This window comes from Ostrea edulis, chromosome 4 (assembly GCF_947568905.1).
Source record: "Ostrea edulis chromosome 4, xbOstEdul1.1, whole genome shotgun sequence".
Taxonomy (NCBI): Eukaryota; Metazoa; Mollusca; class Bivalvia; order Ostreida; family Ostreidae; genus Ostrea; species Ostrea edulis.
In genome coordinates, this window is record NC_079167.1 from 30,276,957 (window position 1) to 30,298,167 (window position 21,211).

General features: G+C 34.7%; 2 protein-coding genes across 2 annotated transcripts in view; both read right to left on the bottom strand.

The window, feature by feature from the left end:
* Positions 1-3,154, bottom strand: part of LOC125669653 (dnaJ homolog subfamily B member 14-like) — a 10,621-nt gene extending 7,467 nt beyond the window's left edge. Inside the window, exons 1-3 of the mRNA XM_048904341.2 lie at positions 2,993-3,154; positions 2,189-2,375; positions 511-656 (exon numbers count right to left, since the gene is read on the bottom strand). Coding sequence (XP_048760298.1) covers positions 511-656; positions 2,189-2,375; positions 2,993-3,125 — 466 coding nt within the window. The 5' untranslated portion in view covers positions 3,126-3,154. The remainder of the gene's footprint in view (positions 1-510; positions 657-2,188; positions 2,376-2,992) is intronic.
* A 6,640-nt stretch (positions 3,155-9,794) lies between these two features.
* Positions 9,795-20,410, bottom strand: LOC125670942 (soluble calcium-activated nucleotidase 1-like). The gene is made up of 3 exons (XM_048906390.2): positions 19,660-20,410; positions 16,650-16,853; positions 9,795-12,254 (listed from the first exon to the last, which is right to left on the bottom strand). Exons 1-3 carry the CDS (start codon positions 20,255-20,257, stop codon positions 11,884-11,886), a joined length of 1,173 nt encoding a protein of 390 aa, XP_048762347.1. The 5' UTR covers positions 20,258-20,410; the 3' UTR covers positions 9,795-11,883.
* Positions 20,411-21,211: the final 801 nt, after the last annotated feature.

A 21,211-nucleotide genomic window follows, 5' to 3' on the forward strand; every position in this document is an offset into this window, starting at 1 on the left:
TAAGTTAGAAAAATAGTAATCATAGCACTCAAATAGCTTGACAGAAACCAAGCTAAACATAAATTAAAAGCTTGCTTTTTATGCAAAATAGTACATTTAGATTTTATATCTGAAGATAATGGTCAAAAGAAAACGCATTCAAGTAGCCTCTATGAGGACTCACAGTGAAGTCAGTTTAAAAACTGCATATTGAAGAAAATATAATGTAACAGAAATGTAGTTAAACTGTACACTTTGTCTAGAGGTCAAAGGTAAATTTTGTAATAAAGGAGAGGGCACATTGATCTCATGTAAATTTACTTGAAAACCCTTGGTCAAATCAACTGAGTGAAGCCATACAAACAGCTGACACAGACCAGCAGATATTAATGACAGAAATAAACAATACATTCCTAACCCAGATTTGTTTTGTAATTTTGTTAATACATAAATATGCACTACAGGTATTAAATCAAAAATTTACAAGCAATGTTAAACTCTATTTCTAAAATGAGAGCAGAGTTTATTTACCTTTGAATGCTTCTGTTGCACCAGGTGCCTTATTTTTGTCTGGATGCATCTGTAACGCTAATTTTCTGTAAGCCTTTTTAAGTTCTATTTCTGTTGCAGTTTTCTCAACTCCAAGAATTTCATAATAATCCTTGCACTTTTTAATTCTAAAAAGAAAAAGTTTTCATATTCTAAACTTTTTCCTCAGCTTTAAAGGTTTATAAATTTATATCTTTTCATCCTTTCAGTGAGATGGTGCAATATTGAGACCAGGCTGGGGTAATTTTGGATGGATTGGTGTAATTTACAAATATATATTGCAAATTGCTTTGCCAACTACATCTAAGTAAAATAAAGGGATTTAAACAGCACTTTTTGAATTTATGTTTCATAATAGTTTGCTATGCATATATCATGTATATGGTCATCTAATGCATGAACAACTTTCCAGCAAATCACTTGTTTCATCATGTTCATCAGTCACAGTTCTAGAGAGGCCTATTATACTAGTAAGACTCCTTCTATAAATATTCTGTAATGTTGGTTCAGAATTTTTGCACAACACTGCATGGTAACAAGTGCTTTCATTACAAACTTCATCAGACTCTCCTGCAGTCTATGCGAAAGTTTTTTGGACCACACAGGACATTCGGTCCTGTGTAATCAATGAACACACCGGACCGAGCCAAATTTTGTCAGACAGAAAAACCTAATGTAAAAAAGTGAAACACATGAAAATGCAAAACCAAGGAAATCTTATTTATTATACTAGTAATACTATACCAGGGATCCCTCCCGTATGATACTTTAGATGGTCCATGCGGTTTTAATCACATTCATTTACGTATTTGGATTTGTGTGCTATTTTTTAATTATAACAAACATCTAAATGACTCCGCATCAAAATAGTAAAGCTCAAAACCGGACACTGAAACATCGGACATTCCGGTTCGGTGTAAAAAATTATGCATCGGACCTGAGGCACTGCACATAGGTCAGGTCCGATGGTTCGATGTCTTTCGCATAGACTGACTCCTGTCACAAAAAGTCTTTAGCATGTGTACTGTTTTCTTGACATATTTTTCTCTGAAAGAGATGTTTAGAACCAAACTCTGTGCTTCATAGAAAATTCTGATTTACATATATCACAATGCACAAATTCATCACATTTAACAGATGACTCTTAGACATTTCCATGTCTGAAGATACTCTACTTTGTATTCAAATCAAACAATCTACTTTGCACTTTTGTCTCTATAAACTTTTTCTTAGCAGTAACATTGTTTTTATCCCTTATACAGGTCAAACTTTAATTTAATGGCACTTAACCCTTGTGAACCTTGACAAACTACAACATTACCCAGTGTGATATTTTAACATATAATACATATATAATTATACTCCATTCCAAACTTAATTTGCATATCAGTAAGTTGTAGGATAAGATGGTCGTTCTAGCATGTCTCATGAAATTTATAGCTGTTATTCAGGGAAGTTGTAGTATTCAATAATATTTGGCACCATTATCATCGTTATGACATAATTTAAGTGAAAAAAAATAATCATAAAAATGACACCAAAAGCACAAAGTACACAAACTATTTAGCTATGAATGCATCATAATCATGATAATCCTATTCAAAACTTCCCAAAGGAAAGAGAAGTTTAGGAAGATTTACAAGAGACATTTTACACGAACCTGCGAACCAAGGTCAACTGTTCATCGGTGTAGTCTTTGACACCTGTCTCTTCTGTCTGGCCCTTGGCTGAATCCCTTCCGAAGCTTCCTCGTCTGTGTCGAACTCCATCGTTCTGAGGTTCTCTGTTTTCTTTGTCCTCCTGCTTGCAATCATTATCGGACATTGACTCAAGTCTGTCTAACAAATCTGAAATTATCATATGTCACATAATTTATAACACATAGTGTCTTTCTGTTTCAATGCAGCATGCATTTCTATCGGACAACACATAACATATATACATGCAAGAAAACAAAGGAATTTATCAGTAATTTGCTTGCAGTGTGCAAAATTAACGGTAGACCAATAGGCAAAATCTATTATAGAAAATTTGTCCAGTCTATAATGAAATGAATATTTCAAGACAAATTTGTCTCAGTATCTACTAAGAGTGAATAAAAGTGCAGTCTTTAAGTTTGTTACACATTTTTTACATTCTATAGTTCAATTATTATTTGTACCCACTACCTATATGAATTAGGTCTACCGTCTTAGAAAATATCACCAACGAGTAAACGATCTAAATGCACATTCAAAATTATGTCTCAAGTTATGAAAGTAAATGAAATTACGAAGAGTACAATACTGTTGTTGGTCTAAAGTTAATCAATCAGGTCTATAGAATTTGAAATGGGAGTAGACCGGTTGTCACACACTGTATTTGAAATGATCAACAAAGTTAACGAAAATATCAATGAAATCGGGTTATGCTGACGTATCCCACATTGACAGTTCGAAATTTCTGTGATTCAGAAAAATCATACCTTTTGCCTTTTGTGTTGGATATAAACGCTCAGCTTTATTAAGAAATTTCTTTGTTTTTTCAAGGTCTCCGAGTGATAAATACTTCTTTGCGAGATGATAACACCGCTCACTTTCATCTCGATTGCCTTCCATTTTGATATGACACCGGAAACTTCCAATGTAAATCTGAATATTTTCCGATAGGCACTTTAAATCCCGGAATTCTCTGTGCACCCATGACGATGATACAACTACAAGCTAGCAAGTGGATAGCACGCAGCAGGGATACCTGCCCATGTCAATTTCTAAAATCAAATCTAAAAAAATATATACATAATAAAGTCATGGGAACTTGCTTGTACAAGTCTACTCGACTTTACGCCAGCTTTGAGCTTCTATAAGCATCCTTGGCCATGCTAAGTAAAGCCAATTTCTATGGAGCGCCAAATTAATATTAACTCAAATAATTGAAGATATCTTCGATTATTTGAAGATATCATCAATTCATTTAATGTGCGCAACAATTTAATTAAAGATCTCTTCAAATAATCAATGATATCTTCAATTCTGAATTATTGCGCACATTAATTGAATTGATGATAGCATTAATTCTTCAGCTGAATTGATGCGCGCTTTAATTGAATTAAGAATCTCTTCAAATGAATTAATGATATCAACAATTGAATTGATGTGCGCTACAATTCAATTTACGCGCTACAATTCAATTTAAGAGAGCAATAATTGATATAATGCGCGCATTAAATCAATTGATGAGAGCAATAATTGAATTGATGCGTGCATTATAATTCATTTGATGAGAGCAATAATTGATTTAATGCGCGCATTAATTCACTTATTGCTCTCTTCAATTGAATTAATGATATCTTTAAAGGACACATCTCGTGTTTTTAAACTTTTTAATTTTTTCAGCAAAATTAATTCATTTCATGCCTAAAACTAATTTACATGTGTTTTAAAAGAAACAGTTTGCGTAGTTTTCAAGTTTGATTGCGATGAAATTCAAATCTTGCGATACGCATATTTTCTTCGATATTTTACGCGCCATTATCTGTGACGTCATATGCGACCTCGAGCGAGAAGATTTGAAAACATTTGTTAGCCATTTCATAAACAGATTAGATTTAATTGACAAACAAACAATTATCACATTAACGGCTTGTAAATAACACTGCATTGGGGTGTTGTGTGCCGTTTAAGGGTGTACTTGCTGTCAGTAGAGATGATTTGGACTGTGTTTTTTTCAATTTTCGAAGGAAGGTATGAGGGACAAGACGTGAGTATTTTTTGTTGACACAACGACTTTGCCATAAAAAAAAACCAGTAGAATTTGTCCCTATACTTTTTCAAACAAGCTCTTGGACAAAGACGTATATAAACTGCGAGAAAATGGTTCTATCGAAGCTTCGCACTGTTACATATAGGCCTACCGCATATGCTTTCCGTTCTGCTCTCAAATTCAATACACACTCGCACCAACTGACCTTCACCTTGTAACACCATATAGGCAGAACTTTGCTAGCAGTGTCTACCAACTGGTAGTTTTAAAAAAGAAATTTAAAGATAAAAGATAATAGAACTTTCAATTATAAATAATAAAATATGATATTTCCCAACTTTGAATTGAATTATAATGCTTTCATTTTTTTTAAAGGAACGCGTACGTGTTTACAACAACAGCACGCCGCGCTCCCACTTCCTAAGTAACAATGTGTAGATAACAAAAAATAATGATTAATAAAATTGAGCTTGAATAAAATAATTTAAAAATATTGTGATTTTCACAATAACTTTGATCATTTTTATTATATATTTTTTTCCCGAAATGCACCCGTGACGGTAGGCCTAGTTGTCAATGCTACATGTACGTAATCGTATTATAATTTAGGCCTATCTAACTTCTCCAAAAATAAATTTAATAATAATTGCTCTGTTTATTTTAGAAAAGCAACAACGCTAATTACAGTTGTTTACAGAAATGGCATTACCAAATAGTGTTTAGACAGTGATCCCATGTAAACATTATTTACTCGCAAATTTATGCAGATTTCATACTCGCTTTCCTCGCTACATTTGGGTCGCTATTTGTAAGCACTGGTGGCTAAAAGATATAAGACTCGGGAAATTTGTCAACATCGAAATAAATGTTATCCATGGTAAATAAATTAGGCCCCTAAAACCCGAGTTTTAAAAAATATCTAACACTACTATTACAACAAGTTGATCGACGAAGGTCGCATATGACGTCACTGTACCACGTGACTACCTATCTAATTAACTAGGCATTTTGAAATCGGGGCTTAGATTTAAATCCATATTGTGGCTAATTATCGCAATACTTCAGTGAACAAACTATTACAATTAATTTCTATAAGCATAAGGAAGACAAAATGCATATAATTCTGTATACTTTGAAAACACGAGATGTGTCCTTTAATTCGTTTGAAGAGATCGGCAATAATTCTTTTAGAGAGAGCAACTATATAATTAAAGATATCTTCAATTCAACATATATCCACAATTGAATTAATGATTTTTTTAATTGAATTGTTGCTCTCTTTAAAAGAATTGATGCGCACATTAATTCCTTATACAAAAGCATTGTAAACTAGTTCTAATTGTAACGGGGACCGTTACAGATGTTCCCCAAACCTCCCCCAATTAAAAAGTGATGTCCTTGTGAATCTATAGGAAAAAATCATTTTATTTTAGCCTTTAATTACATGTAGTACGTTCAATATGGTCATTTCAGTACCAAGAAATGAAAGAAAGCGTTGCACGTGCATACACGCGCACGCGTGTATGATTCCGAATTTTTGTTGATGTCGTTCAACAGGCATTTGTATCATATACCCACAGTATGAATTTCATAACGTTTCCACCAAATATAAGGAAGTTATAGCGATTTTAAAATCGTCCAATCAGAAATCAGCACACGTGCATGCACGTGATGAGCAGTAATTCTAACCACAGCAATTTGTAAGGAGTACCAAGATACATCTAAACCCCTAATATGAATAGAATTTGATGAAAAACAAAAACGTTATCGTCCTTTAAAAATTGAACTTTTAAAAAACGTTGCACGCGCATGCGCGTGTGCGTTGGCATTTTTTGTTCCACCAACATATAGATACACATATTGTCTACATATGCTGTGAATATCATCTCATTCGCTTCATAAATAAGATAGTTACAAACGTTTTAGCATTATCCAATCAAAATGAAGCGCACGTGCATGCGCGTGCAAATTGGTAATTTTGACTATGTAAATCAGTTAAGGGTCTCAATATCTACCTATGATATGAATTTCAAGCCATTTCAATGAACAACAAAAAAGTTAGACTGATTCCAAAGTTAGCGTACAAATTTTGTAATGCGCGTGCACGCGCATGCGTGCTGGCAAAATAACTATTATTTTTCATATGTACAAATGATATACTATCATCCTATTTAGGTTTTATATCGCTTCCTTCAATATTCTGATTTTCCATTTTTTGTACCAAAATTGCAATGCACGTGCGCGCGCGTGCATGCACGTGCAAACAAAATGACTATCACTATGCACATCTACAAACGCTATACTATCATCCTGGAAAGTTTCATATCGATCCCTTTTGTAGTTTCTGAGAACACTACCGGACAAAAAAGTACCGGAGAAAAAGAATAATAATAATAATAATAATAAGAAACAGAGTAAAAACAATATGTTCCCAAACTTTGTTTGGGGAACATAATAATTAAAGATATCTTCAATTGAATTAAAGAGATCATCAAATTATTTATACCGAGCTCTAAATTAATTATTGCGAGCAATATTTCTACGAAATTGATGCTATCATCAATTGAATTGAAGAGAGCAATAACTGAATTAATGCACGCATCAAATCTATTATTGCTCTCATCAATTCAATTGATGCTCTCATCAATTGAATGAATTGAAGAGAGCAATAATTGAATTAATGCGCGCATTAAATGAATTATTGCTCTTATTACTTCAATTGATGCGCGCATTAATTCAATTGATGAGAGCAATAATTGAATAGAAGTGCGCATCTTTAATTATTTGAGTTTATGTTAATTTGGCGCTCCATAAATTTCAGCGGGCCTGCATACAATCCATGGTCAAACTAAGAGTGTAATATGTCTTTAATCTAAGTATATTTATATACCTGCATCCTTACTATAGTCAAAAGTTACTAACACCGATATCAACATTAAATACCTCAAACCTGAAGACAGAAGCTACAACTACACTGAATACTTCATTATTGTTCAAAGAGTGTTCAAAACACAAACTGAAAATCACGGTGAATGTGCAGAATATAAAGACATACGAATATTAACTATTTAAAACATTGTTCATGATATGAACAAACTTGAATCTGTACAATTAAACGGTACCCAAGAAGATGATCATAGATTTTCTCATTAATTTTTAACCTGTAGTCTTGCATTAAACAAAAACAACATTAACATTGGTAAACCTCTTTACAAAAGGATGATTTATGCCAAGTTTAGTCGAAACTGGTCAATCTGCTCTTAAGAAATTGAAAACGGGAATAGGAACTACAGTGGTGGATCAAGATAGGGTGACTGCACCCTACCCACCCTCCTTTGGTTGAACATTTTTAATAAAAATGGTAGCCCCCCCCCCCCCCTTGGGAGACGGAAAAGCTACAAGTCACACTCTCCTTTTAAAATTGTCTGGATCCGTCCCTGTCATTAGGGGTGATTCTAACCTATATATACGCGGGAATGATGACAAGTAATGGTCCCTGGGGCGTAGTTAGGGGAGGGGGTGGGGTACATCTTCACTTTCAAGAGGGAGGGACAATAGTATGCCCCCCCCCCCCCCAAAAAATAGTCTAACAATTCAAAGTCTCCAACATTTTTTTTTCTTGTCAAGATTCAATGCCCTGCCCTTTTTTATGCAAGAATCCTTTTGGAATATGTCCCATCATATTCATATGTCACACCTCGGAGTCAGATGTAAAATTAATCGACGTTTACAAACATACAAACAACAACGATGCGTATTCATAACTCACTAACAAATGACTTATCAGATTATACCTCGCCCTACGTGTCAATTTCACATGCTTAATCACTGTATTTACCTCAAAAACAGCAATATTTGTATAATGTTATAAATGATCAATTTGTTAGTCATTGGTATCTGTTAATTATATTGCAAAAAATTGCATAATAAGGGGAAATTTGGTTATAATTCTCATTTTTACTAAGAAATCAGAGAAATGGAAAGTCGTTTTAAAACAACATTCCTCCTATCTTTCAAACATCAGCTTATACCACAGGTATGTGTTTGAGTAACAGGCATTCTGATAAGTTGGGTCTGGCAATAATGGGGAGAATGATGTCCTACAGCGGAAAACCGAAAAAGGGGGTCAGTAAAAGTCTTATAAACATACAAATATTTACAGTGTTAGCTGACATTATCCTTATATTTATGCTATAAACATTATAAATTTACTAGGAGTGGAATAAACATGTTATTTCTCGGCTGCATTTCCTAAAAATAACTTTGATATAAACTAGTGTAAACATTTTCTTCGTAACGGACGCCATTTAATGGCATGGCACTGTAATTTACAATCACTATCGGTTACTTAGTGATATTTTGAGTTTTATTCCAATTTTGTTTTAGAGGGGATATTTAACAGCATAATATACTTCATTTGTAATATATTTTTTTAATTGGGGCATATTTCACGCCTTATCGTTACAACTTCTTCTACAATTAAGACACTTCTTATAAGGTCTTGACTCACCTGGATCACGACACCGGGGCTCTGTTTTTCCTGTGTTTGCTCTTTGCATTTTGCTTTCTTTTTTCCCCCCTTTTCTTTCCCTTTTTTTTTTTTTTTTTTGGCCAACAAACATGGTTATTGCAAGTATTATTATTGTATGAATGAATGGTATTTTTGCCAAATCAGACCATTAATGTGAACAAGTTCTTTTTTTTAATTTTACTTTCTGTACGCGAAAGCTCATTGTAACATTCATTTTGTTTTGATTGAAAGGCAATAATTATTTTTTTTAAAAGTTGTGTTTTGGCTAGGTTTCAAAGCAATCCGGTTTAAAGCTTGATGTTTGTCCGTCCGTGTAAAAAAAAATTGTTGAATTTCTCTTCAATGGTCATTTACTACATATTTTGCTTGTACTTCATCAGTTAGCAGTTTTGATTTCCATAAATACTGGGTTTCTCTGATTTACTTCACACTTTAATGATTTTGGTCAGAAATTGATTGTCTGATTTATAATCAGGCCGTGCCGATTTTGGCAGTTTCTGGTAATTTCCATAAAATAATGCCTGATATGAATAAATTTTAACTCTACTAATTAAAATTTTTGGTGATGGTCAACTTGTCGGAATATTGGACCGTCGGACTATCGGAATACCGGATCGTCGGACTATCGGAATACTGGGCTTGAACCGTTTGACACAGGGTTACCCGGATATGAACCCTCCGTTTGGTATAGGGTTACCCAGTAATTATTGCCGGTATTAATTACTACCATGTCCCGGCCTAAAGGTTTCTGCAACACTGAAGGATGCAATAGGGGCTTCTTTAAAGACTAACAGACGTTTGTTGGCATACAGAATTGGCAGATGTTTACTCAGAATACTGATGGAGTTCTCGAGAGCAGGGTGAGGTCAGAACTCTGCCAACAGGTCAACAACCACTGGTCCTCTGTCAGGACCCAAGAAATATCTCATGACTGGTCACATATGTTCTCAGTGACTGTATACCAAATACAATATAGTATAAAACAGGAAGAAAGTCACATTTCAAGACTTTTAATAGACATTTTGCTGCATGCATACAATTTGGAAAGGATTTCACAACAATTTATCTGGTCTGAATTTGTCATTTCATATTTAGAATATCAATTAACAGCAAGCTGTTGTCCTGGAATTTGCCAAGTCTATACTATATTAAACAACTAGTGTTTACCCCTAACTGGTCCCCATATACTCCTCTTCAACCTTTACCCTCCATATATACAAACAGAATCAAATAATGCATCACAAATGATTTGAATGACTGCACACAATAATCAATTTAGACAATATGAAATCATTAGCCCTTTAATTTGTGAAAATTCAAAATACATTTTTCACTCATTAATTTTCGTGTAACAAAGCCATCTTGAAACATATTTGTCATCAATTTTGCATTAATTCTAGTAATTTGAAACAAGAATTCACAGAAGTACTTTATCATCTATTGTAGATTTCTATTTTTCTTCTCTTTTTTTTTTTTTTTTTTGCCCAACACATCATTTTAAGTGCATTATTTTCTATTTCAAATCACAGAACAATTGATATTTCTACAAATGTTGTATCTTTGAAAGACACAAATTAATAAACATGAATCCCCTTCATAAAGTCGCTCTGTATTTATAGAAAAGAAAATGATGTGAATGTGTGCACTTCTTCATCAAAATTTCAAATGTCCAGGCAAAGTTGATTATTTAAAATACCATATCTTAAGATTGCCAAGAATTCTACAAACATCACATATCGCAAAGTGCTGGGGACGTGTGCTTTTGATTCATTATAAACGTAGATCAAATATATACAGAAAGTTCATAATACCTGTATGTTTTGAAATTACAGGGAATGAAAATCACTTTGCTGTAAGCATGAATTCATTATAAGTGTGTTCACTATAACCATGCTTTTCTGTACATCCAATATGATTGTTAGTCGCTTTAGTTCTATACCATGTATAGTCCTGTAAAGGGGCAGGGACATGATTTTTGATAGATTAGAATTGACAGTATTTTGTTACAGAAATAAAGAACTTTTATGAAAAAATGGATTAAAAATATTTTTACACAGGATACATTTTGTATTGACATAAAATCCAACTTCCCAAATTGTGTTTGTCAACATGCTTGTCATAACCAGGAATCCACATTTGGAGATAAGAACACCAAAAGTACATCAAAACACTTAACATTTTGACGTTAATGATAAATAAATTCAGCGAGCAAGCATAAATAAAATAGAACCAAAAATTTACGTAATGTAAGCTTTCTTTCACTGAAGCTATCAACTGATACTTGAGTCACGTGACATGTAAACATAAATAGGGCTCTGCATTGTTTTGAAAATGACAAGTTTAGATGTCATAATTACATCGTTGCGTCAATTTTCTAAAGTTAAGTTTTCACTTTATTTTGCACGGATCAAACACCATCATATTATTAATCAAATATCAAAGTAATTTTTTTGTACCAAAAATCGTGTCCATGTTCCTTTAAGCAAGTATGTGGCATCATCATAATTTACAGTTAGCACTAAACACTGAAACAGAAATGTCACTTTTTCTACATATATACAGTATGTTGCTAGTCTTTCATACTTTAATGCTGTGGTACAAAATTCAAAACACCATTCAGATAATCATAGTTTGCATACATATTGCATTTATAGAATCTAGATGATAAAAAAAAAAAATAATGTCGGTGATGAGATACAAGGAGGATGATTAAACTGACATCCGTCGTACAATTACAATCATTTTACATGATCAGAACATCAACTGGATTTATTGTAACATATGAGACATCTTGCATAAAGGCACTTAAAAGATTAATGAAAATGTCATAGATATATGTGTACAAACGTCAAGATATTTCTTGGTATACAATACACATTGAAAGACTCATCCATGTATTAAAAAGAAAAAAAATCAAAATCAGGTAAAACACAACTGTCTTATATGTAAATATCAAACTCTTCAATCAAAAGGTAATAGATTAGTCATTAATTACAATACATCTCATACAAAGAAAGCACTAGAACTTGTATATTTTTTGTATATCATTATTATATATATACATGTATCTAAATGTATATCTATCATATGAATTCTATACCCTCATATTTTACATTTCCTATATATCTTTCTCTTAGCAAAATTTTTCCATCAATTTTAAAAACTGTTAAATAACTAGCAATTTTACCCGCTACTTCTTCTGATTTGAGGGCCACAATAACTTGGTCATTAGTCTCTGGAATGAATTTAAATGAAGAAAAGCCTCTGGTTTTACTAAGCTCCCCAATATGTGTCACTTCTATGTCTGTAAAACCTTCATTAGCAATGAACATTAAGTCTGTAGATCTCCTTTCATCTTCATTATCATCATATCGAAAGTGACTGGCTCTTCTTGGAAGGAAAAACCACCGTTGATGAATTTCACTCCATGCTCCTGATTCGTGGATTATGTACCCTAAACGAAGATTTAAAATAATAATTTAAATGCCCTACAGCCCACAATGCTGACCTGAGTCATCTCATAAATTTCATAATTCTACTAATTATTTTTTAGAATCAGTTATACAAGAAAGTAGTGCATTAAAATGTATTGTAGGATATCTCAAAAGCAATCGACTTAAATAGTGAAATGTACATTACATCCCTTCAAAGTATTCTCCACGGTTTGAAAAACATAATCTCAATCTCTGAATCCATTTTTGAAATGTGTTATGGTACGCTGCTTTAGGTAGACCTCTGAGGCACTGACTGATGGCTTGTTGGGACTTTAACGACGACCAGATAAGAATTTTTAAGTTTTGAAAAAAGGAAAAAGTCGCATGGGGCTAGATCTGGAGAGTATGGTGGATGTGGCAAGACGGTAACCTTCTTCGACTTCAAAAATTGCTTTACAAGCTCAGATGTATGTGATGGAGCATTATCATGAAGTAGACGAACATGCCTAAATCCTGACACAGGGCATCGTTTATGATAATATTTCTTGAGCATTTTTAGTATAACATTTCGGTAATACCGACCTGTAACACTTTTGCCCTTCAGCACCGAAATTTGTACGGCTATACCATCACATGAGAAGAATATGCAGTAAAGAACCTTCTTTGTGCTTATGGTTCTTTTGGCAACTACAGGCCTTCTACCGTGTTTAATTAGCCATATTTTGTTTCCAATTTTTCTTACTGGTTCGAAATAGTGAACCCATGTTTCGTCACCAGAAACAATGTTTTTAAATTGTCTTTGATTGAATTTAGGTAAAATTTGGAGCAATTGCTTAGCGGTTTGTACTTGTACCCACTTTTGGTCATCTGTCAATATATGCAGTATCCATCAGGCAGAAATCTTTCGTACTTTCAAAATAGGCTTTGAAATGAAATGCACCCGCGATAGCGATTTGCCAACAGCTTTGGCAACATCACAAATCGTGTATCTGCCATCACTTTCAATTATTTCCCTGACTTTTGAGGCATTTGCCTTGCCTGTTACTGTCACAGGTCAGCCAGATTTTGTTGCAGCTTTGATGGACTCTGTGCCAGTAAAAAAAATTCTTTCTCCGCCTACGAACTGTCTCATAAGATACCTTATCAAACCCATAATTCCCCCAATTCAGTAAATATTTGCATTACCGAATGTGCGAACTTTTATATAAGCTCTAATTTCTTCAATATTCTCAACCGGTTTCCCAACCATTTTTACAACAGTGGTTAATGATAGGAGAGGGAATTCAAGTTTTAAGAACTTGTGCTCAATCCTTTTGTTATAACATCTAGACAATAAAATATGTTCAAATCACCGACTGGCTCTATTGAAATGACTATAAGTTTAAAACTAGGTGGAGCTGAAGGCTCATGTTTATACCGTTGGAAAGGTATTGAATAGAGCTATTCAAGAGTATCATCATCCACGAAATCGTGCAAAGCGTTATCGCGCTGTGGTACAATACACATTACATATCGAACAGCCTTTGTAAAAAATAACAAGAGGCCCAAGGGCCACATCACTCACCTGAGTTACCTTGGCCTATATCTGAAGACTTTCCATATATATTTGCATGTAAAACCTTAGTCTGTATTGTGGCCCCAACCTACCCCTGGAGACCATGATTTTTACAAACTTGAATCTGCACTATGTAAATCTCGGCTCCTCTGGCCCATTGATTCTTGAGAGGATGATTTTTAAAGGTTTTTTCTGTTCATTCCCAATTTCCCATGTACAACTTTGATCCCCTATTGTGGCCCCAAACTACCCCTGAGGGCCATGATTTGAACAAACTTGAATATGCACTATGTCAGGAAGCTTTCATGTAAATCTCAGCTCTTCTGGCTCATTAGTTTTTGAGAAGATGATTTTTAAAGATTTTCCCTATATATTTCTAAGTAAAACTTGATTCTCTATTGTGGCCCCAATCTACCCCGGGGGCCATGATTTGAACAAACTTGAATCTGCACTATGTCAGGAAGCTTTCATGAAATTTTCAGCTCCTCTGGTCCAGTGGTTCTTGAGAAGATTTTTAAATGACCCCAACCTATTTTTGCATTTTTGTGATTATCTCCCCTTTGAAGGGGGCATGGCCCTTCATTTGAACAAACTTGAAAGCCCTTTACCCAAGGATGCTTTTGGCCAAGTTTGGTTATAAATGGCCTATTGGTTCTTGAGGAGAAGATTAAAATGTAAAAAGTTTACAACGACTCCAACGCCGCCGCCGACAACTACACCGCCAACGCCGATAGACAACGGACAATTTTGATCAGAAAAGCTCACTTGAGCCTTCGGCTCAGGTGAGCTAAAAACCATTTACCATTTCAAATTACCTTTTGAATGAAATAAGGAAATGAGTTACATTAATTAGGTGTGTCTCTTTCAGATTGCTTAGGAAATTCCTTAATCAAGCCTCACTTTTCAGTTTTGGGGGATTTCAAGAACAGATTCATTTCTCCACTAAACCAAACTGACAAGCCACAACCATATTTTAACCCAAGATAAAAAACTTGAAGACCTTCCATTTGATAGGGAGCCTGATCGTTTAAAGGGACTGGTTCACGTTTTTCGAAAGAAATGATTTTCTTTTTTGATGTTAAAAATTAAAATTATAGCTCATTTGATGTTGACAACCAAAATTTTGACTGCCTGAATGCAAGGATAAGAGCAATATTAATCTTTGATTCAGTGTTATGTAAACAAAGACTCAAGTCTTTTTATGTAAACAAACAAACCAGTGAAACGTTAATTTGGTAATTTAAAGTATCTTCATTTTGTACAATCACAAATTTTAACTTTTAAATGACACATTTTACCTAAAGTATGCTTGAGATGTGATATATATAATAAACTTGGATCAATATCCATTTATTTTGAAAACCCCGTATTAAAACAATAACAAACCTCAATCTTTGTTTTCAAAACAAATAATAAATTCTCGATAATGAGCTTCTGTCATGATGAATAACCTTAGTTTTTTTGTGAAACCTTCTAAACATATTAGACTGTAGATTTTGATCATTTAAAGTGAAAAACAAAATTTGGAGGAAAATCGTGAATCAGTCCCTTTAACAAAAATTAGGGGAAATCTACATGTATGTGACAAACCCTATTAAAGCATATTGTCATCTATGGAAACTTTCCATAGATCCATTAAAAGTTTAAAGCAATAGGTACAAACTTAGCTTGAATGACTGAATAATTCTCCAGGTTATAACTTCGAAATGAGATGCATACTTGGCATCATCGTAGGAAACCCATGGTCTGTTGCACTTCTTTTACCTTCCATGAGACACAATTTTCAAGTAACTCATTAAAATGCATGACCTTACATGACCTATCGAGGACCAATGGTAATCACTGTAAGTATTACCGGAACTCTAAGCACCAGCAGTAATGGCGAAAGTGTGTGTGTTTTGTTGATATCAAAGATTGGGGTTACAGGGCTCTATCATCAAAAACTACACTTGAACAGTACAGCTATGCTCTAAACTTTCACCCAACACATGCATCATTTGCGTGCAGCTTTTGTACAAATAAATTAAATTGGGTATGAAAACTCAACAAGTCAATGGTCACGAAAGTGGATCAGATGAAGGAGGAAAGAGATAAGTTGTTAAGTATGTTTATATTTTGAATAAAATTAATTTCAAAACAGACTGAAAAAGAAGTTGTAAAGCATCTTGCTGAAAGCTTTGTAACTTGTCCAACTTAAATGTAGTCAAAATTTTCGCTTTGAAAGCCATGTTTTTCTATGCTCCCAAACACTGAAAATAGGTTTTTTTTCATTGGTTGAATATCCCAATAAGGAATGGTAATGCGACCAATTGCATAAAGAAGTCGAGACACATAACGGTGTTGTGTCCCATGGAAGGTAAAAGAAATGTGACTGACCGACTGTGGGTTTCCATAAAGGTTGTGTATATATCACGAACCTGAACCAAGGCCACTTAGTAGAAGTGAAGGTCATTAGTAAGAACCAGTCTGAATGCTTATACTTAACACTTATGCTCAAACGAATATATACTTATATACTGCAACATCACTTTCCATGGGAGTTTGTTTCTTGCTGTTTTCAAGATTTGGCAATGAATTCAAATCCTCTACGAACAGACACCTCAAAAATGACAATAATTGTATATCATTTTCGAGGTATCGGAATTCCTCATGAACACACTTAACACAGTGAATAAACAATAAAAGCTCTTCAACCATAAAATCAAGTCCCAATAAACATGCTTATTTTTCTCAGTCCATGAAACACATGACAGTACAAAATTAAATTATTTTGCAGCTTAAATATTGATGCAACACATTCTATGATCTTGTAAATTTGAGATGATAAATATAATGGACTTTTACATAAAGTTTAACAGACCTGGAAATTTGATGCCTGCTGCCTCTTTCATTTTGTTGTAGTACAGATGCCAATCCTCATGCCGTACATCTCCCCTTGGACCAATAGACTTGACCCATTGGGGATTCAGGTTCTCCACTACACCATCAACAGTTGTCCACTCCTTGCCTAAACCTCCCACGTACATCCTGTTGTTCTTCACTGTGGCCCACTCACTCTTAAATCCTAAAATATGTACACATACATCTATCAATATTTACATTCAACAGGTGTTTTTCTTTATAAATTGTTTTGTAAAATTTCGAATTTATAATTATATCAATGATGCATAAAGTAGAACTTTGGCAGTTCTTAGCACAATCATTTTTTAAAAAATTCAAACTGTTACATGTATGCTGTATTTGACAGCTTTTGACATCGGCTGCTGATAGAGTTCAAAGTTAATAATGACCAAATTCCATTGTATTGTATGTGCAGTTCAAAGTTGTTACTGTTTATTATTTTTATTATTCATCGTTTTACAGTTTCATAAAATATCATATGGAGAGAGATCAAGATCCCTGCTTCCATCAATGGTCACTTATATGCAATATATTAATTCATTTCATACACGACCTTTAAGCATGTTAAGTTGCAGACCCGGCACCTGCAAGTCAGCCACCCTCCCCCTTCACAAATTTGATCCATTTTTTATAGAAATACAATGCATGTCTAAAAACATTAAATGTGTATATGTCTTATTTTGACAAACTGAGTATTTTCAGAAATTTCTGCATGGATCCACCACCAACTTTCATAGGAAATATGAAATCTACCTACTCAAAGGCAAACTCTTCTTCACTACACATATATATTGTAGATAGTAAAGTTAGACATGTTGATAGATTCTACTTTTTTTAAAATAAAAGTACCATGCAACTGAATTGAACTCAAATAGCAGGGTTCAAATTCACTCACGAAAATATGTACTTTTTCACATTGAATCCCATTATGTACTATAACTATAGTTTCAGTTATTTACATTGTATTAAATTGTATTATATTTACATGTGTATGTTTCTTCTGTAGTATAAAAACTGATGTATTACTCATCGTGTGAATCTTATACATGTACAGGTTTGTAATGAGAATTCTATGATTAATTTGAAACTGAAACCATGGTAATTTTGTATACATGTACACATCGCCATTCCTCATGTTCATTATCTGCAATATTAAAACTTCATTTTGATTTTGCCTATAAATTTTATAGGCAAAATTGATAAAAATGTCATGAATTTAAGAAACTTAGTTTGAAAAAAAAACCCACGAAATGTCTAGGTATGATTGTTTTCAGAATCCTAGTTAGTAGAATGTCTAGGTATGAATGACAAACTGCTTCAGCATGTTACATGTATATATATGTTGGGGGCACATATATGGTTTCAATGTACAAAATGCAAAGTTTTGTTTAAGGCTAAGATTTCATACAAATTACTATAACAGGAAGAAGAAAATGCAACAGACCAGATCAGGATTCAAACCCGGGTCCCCTAAATCTCTAGTCAGGTGCTCCATCAACTGAGCTAACTGGGCACCAGCGATTGAACCCGTCTGACTACTACATTTCTCCCTCCTTGAATGTCTTTGCCCTTGAAGACACAACCCAGATTTTTATTGCCTCTGGCAGGACTTTCACCTGCAAGTCTAGAGGTGGTCAACTGCACCAAATGTAGGAAGGGAGAAAAATGCAACGGACCGATCAGGATTCGAACTTGAGCCACCTGAATCTCTAGTCAGGTGCTCTACCAACTGAGCTATCTGGCCGGTGATCGAACCCAACCGACCGCTACACTTCTTGAGCTCCCTCCTGAAGACATCAACCCAGGATCTTGATCCCCTGACAGGCTTTCACCTGTCAGTTCTAGGGGCTGGTCTACAGCACCAAATGTAACAGGAAGGGAGAAAATGCAATGGACCAGACTGGGATTCGAACCCAGGCCCCCTGAATCTCTTGTCAGGTGCTCTACCAACTGAGCTAACTGGCCACCGGCGATCAAACCCGACTAACCGCTACATTACTAAGTAATAAATGAAAGCAAACCTAAATGAACATTATCTGAAAGAAATTACCATGAACATGATGAAGTAGATCTTTAGAACACTTGGAAATTGATCTTAACAGAATTAAGTGACTGAGAAAAATCACACTTTGGGCTAATGTGACTTTTTTCAAATTGAGAATGGGAGCATCTATCAGCCTCAATTCTGGAGAATCGAGAGCCCTTTACATAGTCTGGTGTTTTCAAAAAAATTATGAAGATCAAGTGGAATAATCAGGCATTTGATACAATGTCACTCATTCTGTTATATTCATGGGACATATAATTTAAGAATGGTGATATCAATGGATTCACAGGTAAGTGCATTTCTAATAGATCCTCTGGTAACAATATCTGGAAAGGACATCTTGGCAGTTATACAGGGTTCAATGGAAACTGGAAAGCACATCTTGGCAGTTATACAGGGTTCAATGGAAACCTAGTAGATGATTTTATAAACAGGATGCAATTTAAATATAATTAATATAGATTATTTTTTTGAGTATGAAGACCCAGGCTTTTACTATGCCATTAAAGCCCACAATGTAAATGCCTGGGTCCTGTTTTCATTGTGATGTCACATCTGTTTACAAATAATGATAGATGTAAACACTTTGTCTGCCAGAATGTGCACATTTAGAATTAAGAATACATAGAATTCAAAACGTATGTAATGAGAAGGTTTTTGACTGAATATTGAGAAACAAGCCTGCTCACGGTCTATACACTGAGGCAGACCTCTAAAAGTTGGTCTCCTTCACTAAGCAGAGACCCCAGAAAGCATGTTTCCCATATGTGATATTCATTAATTAACCTATAAACAATGGGAAAAAAATATGCTAAATATCACAGGAGATGAGGATTATGGACTAGAGAGGAGTTCTGCCCTTGGACACCTCACCAGTTTAATACAACATTCCATAATTTTGAATTTGTTTCAACTCCATCACCTTTGGGACTATTTCCATCTCCATCGGCTAAAACAACCCAAGGAATCATTTTCCTGTTGAAAATGTGATACACAACTCCTGTCCTGTCATCCACAGCACACAAATTTCCATCAAACACCAGAAGTTCTGACAATTCCATTCCCCTCCCCCCTTGTGATAGCGTGGACTTGAGTAAATGAGCGCTCTCCTCCATCCGAAAGTCTGCATAATCGTGTGAATGTGAGATCGTCAAGTTTCCTTCATATAAATAACTAATCCAGGTGTTCTTTTTCTTGTCACTCTTGGAGTTTTGATCCAAATCTGCGATCAGTCCAATCTTAAACTGATAACCATCCCCGATTCTAATTGGAGGTGAAAGTGGGTAGGTGTAATCGAAGTTTGTTTCACTGTGAATACCTTCGTCCCTACAGGTCATTCTAGGAACTCTACGTGATGGAAACATGAATAAAATCAGAATGAATGCTGCCGATAGGAACATAACCGAGTACGCCAGAGTTCGTGTTTTCAAGTGAAGACGGGCATTGCCGACACGATACGGCGTTGGACGACGTATGGCGTTCATCCACTCGTGCACTGTTGTTGGATAAACGGAAGACATCGTCTTTAATTAGGTACAAATCCTGATTCGGTAACATTTCGATCTGACGTGGCCATATCCCTTCGTATTTCGTCTGCCATAATACAACAATGTCAGCCCCGCACTGAATAACATTATGTAATTTTAGAGCTCGATACAGCAGACAAATATATTTCCGGATATCTCCAATCGGATTTCTATGTGAGCGGATCATATGATCTGATCTTAATCAGATTGGGTGTTCTCTCTCTCTCTCTCTCTCTCTCTCTCTCTCTCTCTCTCTCTCTCTCTCTCTCTCTCTCTCTCTCTCCTAATTTTTCGATAGGCCTATTCATATTTTGTCCTTTTTATCAAATCAATGACATTTTTTACAAACATAATTGCGGGTTTTCTTTAGTTATTAATGTCAGTTTGCTATAAATAATTTAATTAATATTATGATGTCAGTAGAGCTTAAACTTGAGATTATGTTTAAATGTTGATTGACTGCAAGGTGCAACGTACACGGGGGGGGGGGGGGGGGGGGGGGTAGAGGGAAATTCACAAGGACAGCAAATATTTATGACCTAAGTACTACGGACAGGGTAAGAGGGAGGGGAAGGAAAGGACAACAACAACAAAAAAGGAGGGGAGAGCAAGAATAGGGGGCAAGAGGAAGGAGGAAGACACCCCTCCCCCTGTCTAGCTCCATCGTAAAGGGGCTTGTATGTTCACTTTTAAAAATATTATTTATCAATTTAATATCCTTTTCCGTTCATATGAAATCAGTGGGACGTTGGAAGAGCCCAGGAAGTAATTATCATTTTGATTTCGGAAGGAGATCCACATATACAATACATACATTGTAGTAGTTGGGTATTCAGCCACTACTATTGAAATGTATGCTTTTCATTTGATTTTTTTTTTTAACTTCGCGTTGTGTTTATAATTTTTATTTTTAGGCGTTTTATATCAAGTGTTTTTAAAACCATTTAG